This window comes from Stegastes partitus, unplaced genomic scaffold, assembly GCF_000690725.1.
Source record: "Stegastes partitus isolate 25-593 unplaced genomic scaffold, Stegastes_partitus-1.0.2 Scaffold80, whole genome shotgun sequence".
NCBI classification, from domain to species: Eukaryota; Metazoa; Chordata; class Actinopteri; family Pomacentridae; genus Stegastes; species Stegastes partitus.
Window position 1 is genome coordinate 699855 of NW_007577811.1, and position 9477 is coordinate 709331.

At 38.2% G+C, this 9477-nt stretch overlaps 1 protein-coding gene across 1 annotated transcript in view; it reads left to right on the plus strand.

Moving 5' to 3' along the window:
* Positions 1-5057, plus strand: part of taf1a (TATA box binding protein (TBP)-associated factor, RNA polymerase I, A) — a 14804-nt gene extending 9747 nt beyond the window's left edge. Inside the window, exons 3-11 of the mRNA XM_008276779.1 lie at positions 11-29; positions 162-275; positions 363-558; positions 816-937; positions 1504-1662; positions 1987-2053; positions 2371-2494; positions 2608-2762; positions 4255-5057. Of these exons, the coding sequence (XP_008275001.1) occupies positions 11-29; positions 162-275; positions 363-558; positions 816-937; positions 1504-1662; positions 1987-2053; positions 2371-2494; positions 2608-2762; positions 4255-4307 (1009 nt within the window). The 3' untranslated portion in view covers positions 4308-5057. The remainder of the gene's footprint in view (positions 1-10; positions 30-161; positions 276-362; positions 559-815; positions 938-1503; positions 1663-1986; positions 2054-2370; positions 2495-2607; positions 2763-4254) is intronic.
* Positions 5058-9477: the final 4420 nt, after the last annotated feature.

A 9477-nucleotide genomic window follows, 5' to 3' on the forward strand; every position in this document is an offset into this window, starting at 1 on the left:
GACACAACAGTATGAAGACTTTCCTGACTGTAAAAAGAAAATGTTACAAAATGGTTTAAAAGACAGAAAGGCGAGTTATGCTAACAATTTAAGGATGCATTGTTTGCAAGTTTAATATACTGTTCTAAGGTTTCATCCTGTCTTTGCAATTCCCTCTCCAGATTATTTGGAGAATCACCACTGAGATCCTTCATCATCATCCCAACTCAACAATGGACGATTACAACAATGTCTATGAACGAATGAAACATTCAGGAGTCAGACATCATTTAATGGTATGTTTGCTAAAAATAAAACTGACAGCAGGGCAAAGTTTTTATGTTTACTTTTTTATGAGGCTTGTTCACTTTGTGTGTTACAAGATATGTCTGGAACATGCTTTCCACCTGCTGCTACATGGTCGGACTGAAGATGCAAAGTTGCAGCTGTCTGCAGCTGAAAGTTGGAGGCATGGGAAGGAGTCAGCAGCTCAGCATCAGAGGACAAAACTGATCCAGGCATACAGGAGCTTGCTGGATTATGCCATCTGGTGTGACAAAAAGTTGACAAGCTCCAATAGTAAGGCGATACACAGCTCAACACCCCAATGCATCTATTATTCACTTGTGCTAGTTGGATGGACAGCTGCTTGTGTGGTGTCACAGTCCCACCTGCAGGTCAGACAGAGTAACTGCATGCATAACAGAACAACCCGAGCTGTTTGTGAAAAATATATTTGTGTGTACACTCATACTGTTAAAGAAACTCTATATCATTTGTTTCAAATCAGATGTAAACTGTATCTCATTATGTAATATTTGGCTTCCTCTCTTTAGATCATTTTGACTCTGATGACAACCAAGGCATGCAAAACAACTTCAGACAAGCTTCTGTGAATCTAAAGGAGACTTTGAAAAATCCAGGGGTCTGGGATCCCTTTATACTGAGTTATGTTGATGTAAGCACTCATTCTTTAACACTTCAATTAAAAAAAAAAAAACAACAAAAAAAAAAAACAACTATATTTAAAGCTGCAACAGTCAGATTGGTAATCAGTTAGTTGATTGACAAATAATTAGCCTGCAACAGATTTTGATAATTAATGAGTCATTTTGAAGTAAAACAATGTCAAAATTCCTAAAATGTAAATATTTTTTTGTTAAATAGTTTTTTTCAGTGTGAACATAATGTCATAGTGTCTTGGACTGTTAATCTGATGAAATGGGACATTTGAAGAAATCTCTTTGGGTTCTGGGAACTTCAGGGAACTAATTTTCTGATGTTTTGGAGACAAATGATTAATTGAGAAAGTGATCAGCAGAATACTTGAATATAATCAATGGCTGCTGAAAAAGACACACTTGTCATACAGTTTGATTCACCAGTCTTTGTTTCATGCACTTGCATAAAGAAATAACCTTTTCATCTTTCCTGTTTTCAAATATAGCCCTCTTTTTAGGCTAGGTGTTGTGCAGTGCAGGAAAATATTGCTGCTTGTTGTGTAACTATTGTTTATTTTGGCAGATGCTGGAGTTCTATGAGGATCATGAGGAGGCTCTGAAAATCCTGAATGAATACGCATATGACAACAGTTTTCCGCCCAATCCCAATGCACATGTCTATCTGTACCAGTACTTAAAGCGTCACAATGCTTCGGAGAAGAAATTGATCAGAGTGTTAAAGGTACAACTGCATGTTACTAGCACTGAACAAGTATGGCATTGAGTTATTGCTTTAAAGTGTCATAAAACTGGCACATTAAATTGTATTTCACATATTTATTTTATATTTAATTGATTTCATGTTTTAGTTGTGTGTATTACATATCCTAAAGAGATATGACATTGGAATGAGCCCTGTTAAACTTTATAGCAATTGGGATATTACATCAGTTAAACTACAAATTGTGCTTGACTGCTAATAGATTTACAGTTTAGCACACAAAAAACACACGATGAAACACATGCTGTATCTAATGCACTCATAAAACTTCACTTTATGCTGTAGATTCTCCATGCATTAGTGCCAAGCCATGAGTTGATGTTGGACTACAGTGCCTTCCTACTTGACTCAGGTAAAAACAGCTTTAATCCTGCATTAAATAAAAATAAATAAAAAAGATTAGCCCACTGTATGATTAATAATTGTAGAATGAGAATGAATGAATAGTGTAGAATAGGTTTATGTTTTTCTTTCAGCTGAGTGATCTCTGTTTTGACAGTACTAAACAGGAAACATCAGGAATCATATTGTTTCAACATAAAATATTTTTTATAGGTTTTGGACAAGATGTCTTAATTTTTTAGTTCATATATATTCTCTATTGTTATAGCCATGTCTCCAGAAAACCCTTTCTCTGCCATAATATGCATCATTTATTTGCTTTGTTAGAGAACAAAAAAGACATTGAGAAAGCTTTTGGAGTCATTCTGGAAATGCTGGACTTCACCTGCTGGAGGACCAATATGGATATCTGGAAATGTTTAAAGGCCATTATTCAGAAACTGCAGATACAGTAAATACAGATATTTTACATTTTTATTTAATTTTCAACAGACTGCAGTTTTTTTTTGTTCATCACTACCTTATGTTGAAGCCTGTCACTCAATACATTTGTGTGTAAAACAGAGAAGACTGGGAGAATGTTGTCTGTGAAAAGATGGCTGCAAGAAAAGACTGGTGGCCTGCGCTGCACTTCACAAGCTTCCAAGCCAGTAAAGATCTTGAGGAGAACCCTGAGCTTTGGGAAGTGAAGGCATCACTTGCAAAAGTCCTTTGTCCAAGTAAGTAGGTGTCCATTTTTACGTCTCCATGCCTAAAGCAGCTTTGGCCAGCATTTGGACTCTTAGTTTTTGGCCATAGCTGTAGAATCCATGCGCTAATAAAGACAATGTTTCACACAAATATCTAGTTGGACAAAAGTTATGAAGTAACAGCACTTTATATCCAAATGTCAAAGATTAACATCACATACATTTTAATGCTCAGCAAGAACTCTTTTCTGGCCTTTGTGCAACACCATATCGCAGAAACAGAAAGAGAGATTGTGCCCATACCTCACATTTGGTTGAATATTTATTTGGTAACTGTAGTGATGCCAACCAAATAAATCCCATCAAAGTCTTGGCTACATATACTATATAAGCCTTAACAGACATGGATGAAAACTGGAGCTTCACAGGTTCAGTTTGTGGAGGCACAAGGCAGTAATTGTAGTTACAGAGTTAGTTCTGGAGGTGTTGTCATTAGAAATTACTTGTGAAAATTAATTAGCAACTATTTCATTTTCATCAGTATTTTTAAACAATGACTTTCCGCTTTTGAAAGTTGCGATGGGTATTTTCAGTATTTTGTGAATCTACTGACCATTTACGAAAAAGATTGGTAGACTAGAATAATACAAATAACTGTGTCACTATTAGCCAAAAAGCCTGTTTTGTGAAGAAAATTCCAGATTTTGTTGACGGACTAGTGACTGTGAGTGGTTGTATGGGAACACACTGTAGCATCAAAGTAGCATCAAACTTTGATTTAGTTTGTTTATAGAACTACACTAAGCTCCATTTGACATTTGTAAATTAGCTTTTGAATAAGCATAGCTTTGTGGTTTGAGATGGAAGTTTTGACATTTTTTGTTAAAGGAAACCTGCTTGTGCTTTTATGACTCCCAATTAATGTTTATGATGAGTATATGAACACTCCATTGTATGCCTGTTTATAATGGACTACAACAAAGTATGAAGTAGAAAAATATATATATATAATCATAACTATGACAAGTTGAGGCTGCTATTATGCTGTGAAACAGTTATAATGTAAAATATGTCTTAATAGGAAAAGGTGTCATTGTTGACAAATACTGTATATCACAACATTTGTCAACAGTCTTTCTATAAACCATTTATAACGTGTTAATTTACTGCTATTAAATACTAAATGTCAAGATTTTAGATTACTCTTTTAGCCGAGTTTTTATTGACAACTCATTGTAGTATCTAATTTATTTTAACACATCATTTTTAAACTGTAGTTATTTATGTTCTTGAAAGCCACTTAAGAAAGTGTGAAATTATTGTTGTTAATTTTTTAGAAATAATAATTAATTAGAAATAGTGAGATTCACCAGTCCATATAATGTCATACTTGTACAGTATTTCATGGCTTTTTTTGTTGTTTTGGCACCGTCTGAGTTGTTTTGTTAGTCTGAAAGGTCTGAAATTAAAGTGCTGTACTGTCAGTCTTTTTGTAATTTGTGTATTGTTTTTCTTTTTGCAGACCAAACACTTAAGTACACCGCTGAACGCATAACTAATGGAAAGTGGACTTGAGAACAAAACATCAAATTGTCTTAAAAAGAAAAAGGCTGCCATGCTATTGGGAAGCAAGTGAAACCGAGGCAAGGCATGTTGGTGAAGAGTCTTCATAAATGCACTTTTTACAAGAAGTATTTTTGCAATATTGTTTTTTACTTTCTTTCATTAAAAAAATTCTAAGCTCAAGGTTGGCTTACTTGTAATAATGTGTTCCCAAACTCCTAAATATAGTTCTTTCATGTTGAGTGATGCACCATGTGGAGCTCTTGCTTTGTATTTCTGTAATGGGTATCTGAAGGATATGAACGACCACCTAATTTTGACAGAAACTAAGTGTTGCTCTGAATGTCTGTTTCATGGCAGCTATGAACATTTTAATGAGAACAAAATGTCATTGTGACCTCAGATGACCTTTGACCATTGTACAACAGGATTTAATGTCACTGCTGATGGTATTCCACACAAAGTCAGAAGAATTTTCTCTCTGTCAGCATTTTGTGCACAAGGTTAATGGGACAGACCATTGGCAGGTGGTCGCTCTTCCCTTAAATGTGAAAGGTGCCTTCAGGCACGTCATTAGTAACTTGTGGTCAGCTTGTGTATGTGGTAATATTCAATATGTCCTGCAATAGAGAGGCTCATCATTTTTTATGCAATTTAATCATTGTCTATATAAGAGAAATGTTATTGTCCTTAAAAATGTTTGATAGCGGGACATGATTCTAGCCTTCAAATGCTGGGCTTTTTCTCTTGAGTCCTTTGCACTGAGCCATTAAATACAGTCTTACATCCAGCAGCCAATTCAGTAAGTGAAAGTATTTGTAATGATTCTGTTTCAGCTCGCCACAGTGCTGGCCATGCAGCAACTCAGCTGTACTGTATGTGGGTTGCTTTGCATCATTACATAAACCAAAGCCCAAAGCCCTTGCTTGAGCACAGTAGCAGCTGCAGAAGGGATCTTGGAATACATAACGTGTTGTTTGAGAATTCACAACTTGGGGAGCAGTGAGGAAAATACAATCAGGGGCTGGTCACTGCTTTGGGTTTTGTACTTGAATTTGTACTTACTACTTGTGACCTTTCTGAGTATCGCCAGTACATCACAGCGCCGCCAACACAGAGTGACAGACAACCATGCAACTCTAGCAAGCCTTTAAAACCCTGTCAAGCCCAGAGAGAAATTTGCTGACGGCTTCAGCCTAGCCCCACCGTAAACTGATCGACATAATTGTTTATTTAATCATCTTCCAGGGTTGAGGCTAAATCTATTTGCTACAAAGACAAAAGCACAGAAATTGCATCGGGAGAGTTTTAGTTTTGTGATTGACTCAGGAAGGCCTTGGATGTTGTGTGTAGTTACCATCCCTTAGTCTTACTCTCTGCTCTCCACACACACACACACACACACACACACACACACACACACACAATTCAGATGGGGACTTGGGTTCTCCCTTGGCTAGTCTGCAGGGCTCTGAGAATGTGTAACCTATAATCCAGATTTGCACAGTGATAGTGTAACATCTCAGTGATTCTGCAGGGCATTTGCAGTCTTGTAGGGTTTAGGAATAGAGAAAAAGAGGAAAAGTGTGACAACTTGGCCATGTAATTTGAACTTACTTACATGTTTGCCAGTGCTGTATGAACAAGGAGGAAGGCCATACAACAGGAAAACTTGAAACTGTAGTCAGGTCCACTTCAAAATACTAAAGATCAAACTAAGAAATACATGGGAAATAAACACAACTCATGACTGAAAATCCTAAACTTTAATCTTTGACAGCCTTATAATAAATAAAAAGCTTTGGTGCAGAATAGCCAGCAGAATTGGTGTATTCCAAAACTATGACTGCCTGTTTTAAGAAGCATGACAACAAAAGCCTCTCGACACACAGCACAAGCAGATGCTAAGACAAAAATTGCTTGCGGGGAGTCAAGTCTTCGAGAACTTCAGGGAGAATGAAAAAGAAGAAAAAAAGATTCCCAAAATATCCTTTCTGTTCTGTGACGTTGAAAATGACAGCAGCAATACCTTTGTTCTTAGAGTGTAGGTGCAAAAATAGCTTTCAATAATGTATTAACAGAATAAAGACCAAGATGATTTTTGTTGGGAGACAGCGCTCAGCTCTGTGTATGTGCCACAGCCAGGAGCTGTCTCTGCTGTGCACCAGCTGAGAAAACACAAGACTTCTGAATGCAAACTGATCCCCTTGACTTCGAAGATTGCTCTAGTTATCCAACATGGAATAAAATCCTAACTGTGAAATAAACGTTTTATTTATCTCCATTTATTAACATCCGATCTTATATCTTCACTGGATATTTACTTAAATAGTGTTTAAGTACTCATGACTTATTTAAAAATATTGGGTGTATGCTCACAGCTGTGTGCTGCTTTCCCATCTGAGCAGAACAGCACTGTAGCGACTGAAATATGAAGTGCACTGACCACCAGAGTGTTTATCTGAGGCTATGGTGGTTTAATTCTTATGTGTCTCACTGTGATACGTGGCACTCCAAATGTTGTGGCTTTGCTTCAAGCTCTGTGGAGGCGAGCCAAGGGGGTTGGCGGGGGGGTCGGAAATGTGTGGAAAGAAGTACAACTGAATTCCAGGCAAGAATCAATTATGATGATCAAAACTGTTTAGTTGTTTAGAGAGGTGCTCAAGCAATTTAGTTTTGCGTTTTGATAAGATTGGTGCTTCCGCAAGGGACCTTCTTGTAAGCCTCTACTTCTGCTTTGTCTTGGCCAATTTGTACTTTTGGGTCAGTGCACATAGATCACTGCAGACCTTTGAAAACAAAGAGTGGACACACACAGTTCTAATCATAGGCTTTGTAGATTAATGTCTATATGTTCCATGGATGCAAATTTTGAATTGCACAAGGGCAGCCACAGCGGGGGTGATGAAGAAATTTACATTGCATAGACCCTTGTTTCCACTTCATGTTTTTTATAGGATTTCTGGGGAAAGAGGATCTCCTACTTTGTTTAGACTCTGTCAATGAAAACATGAATTAACAAAGCTCTTCCAAAGTCCAGCAAGGTATACCTTAATTAAAACCCTTTTATTGATGGATTGTAAAGGTGTGGATGACACAGAATCTCCTTGTGCAGTCTCTTCATACCAAACATTTGTTTTAAGCATCACTGGTTTTCTCAACTTCATGTCACTAAACTTTTGTTGCCTTGTATTAAATGAATTATAGAATTATTTTCAGATGCAAGGTGGCTCGGTGGTTAGCACTGTTGCCTCACAGCAAGAAGGTCATCGGTTCGCGTCACCTGGGATCTTCCTGTGTGGAGTTTGCATGTTCTCCCCGTGCAGCATGGGTTCTCTCCGGGTTCTCCGTCTTCCTCCCACACAGTCCAAAAACATGTTGAGGTTAATTGGTGATTCTAAATTGTCTATAGGTGATGGCAAATGGACTGCACACACACACATTCATACACCAATGGCAACAGAGCTGCCATGCAAGGCACTAGCCTCTTTGGGAGCAGCTTCGGGTTCAGTGTCTTGCCCAAGGACACTTCGACTGTGGAGGGGCAGGGGATCGAACCGCCACCCTTACCATCAGAGCACAACCGCTCTACCACCTGAGTCAGCCTCCCTGTGTGAATGTGAGTGTGCTTGATTGTCTGTCTCTAAGTGTAGCCCTGTGATAGACTGGTGACCTGTCCAGGGTGTCCCCTGACTTCGCCCTGAGTCAGCTGTGATATATTCCAGCCCCCCGCATTGGCCAGGAAAATAAACAAAAAAGTCCTACTGACCTGTCGAAAAAATTGTCTTTATTGACCTCTCATTATGGGGTTTAGAGTTGGTGTCTTGCAGGGCCAGGGTGTTTTGCATCGATTGCTACGTCTGTCTTTCTTATGCAGTTTTTGGTGCACCCTTGCAAATTTGGGTAAATGACTTAATTTATGTCACCAATGCCCTTGCACACGCAGACCGTCCACACTACAAGCTTGCTGACTCTGCCAGGAAAAGGGTGCTGAAAACAAATGTTTGGTATAAGGAACCTTTATAACTCATCAGTAACAGAGTTTTAACTAAAGTAGTCATTGCTGGACTTTGAAGGGGCTTTGCTTGTGCATGCTTTTATCGACAGGGTCCTTCTACTCTAGAAAACCCTTTTCTCTGTGCCGAGTACACCTCAGGAATAATCACTTATATGGAGCTACAGCCCAGTCTGTAAGCAGCAGCAGTTTTCTTGTGTGTTTTTCTGTGTTCAGGATAAGGGGAATTGCAACCAGCCGCATAAAAGACAAGCGCAGCTCTATTGAAGTATTATCTTCCCACTGTTTGTGGGCTCTTTTGAAAAAAGCATGTACTAATCAAGGCTTCCTGCCTGATGGCAACTACTTCAAGTCCAGCTCTTTTACTTAGGAACTATGAAGGTGTTGATAACTAAGAGAATCTCCTCGTATAGTCTCACTTGTTTTGAACACCAATTTCTTTTGTTTGTCAGTACACCTGTAGTAGGAACACTCCGCAGGGTCACATTTTGGAATTCATATGGATATTTGGATTTGTGTGGATGTAAATTTCGTCATACATTCAAATCTGAACATCTGCATGTATTCTTGTGTCTGCAGAATGCATGAAATAAGCTTGAAGGTTAATTCCTGGCAATGCGTTCCCATGTGCTAACCAATGCGGACTTTGAAAACACACAGGGCTTTTAAATTCTATTCTAGATGACATGGAGACAATGAAGAGAAACTAATAGAGAAGAAATATAATCTCTTACTGGTTGCTTTCAGAACTCTAGCTGCAGCATTTTGTATCAGCTGGAGGTTTTTAAGAAAATTATTGGGACATCCTGGTATTACAGAATTACAATAGTCCAGAACAGAAGTTACAAATGCATTGACTAGTTTTTCAGCAAACTCTGAGACAGGATGTTCCTGATTTTGACAATAGGACGTATGTGAAGGAATGTCGTCCTACAGACATGTGTTATGTTTGTTTGTCATACAACATAGCAAGTTATATCCTGGTCAAAAATAACTCCAAGGTTTCTCACAGTAGAACTGAAAGCCCACCCAGTGCCATCCAGAGCAACTATCTGGTTAGATGATGTGATTCTGAGGTGTTGAGGACCAAATACAATAACAACACTTTTTCTGAATTTAAATAAAGAAAATTACAGGTCATCCAGGCCTTTATGTCCTTTGGACATG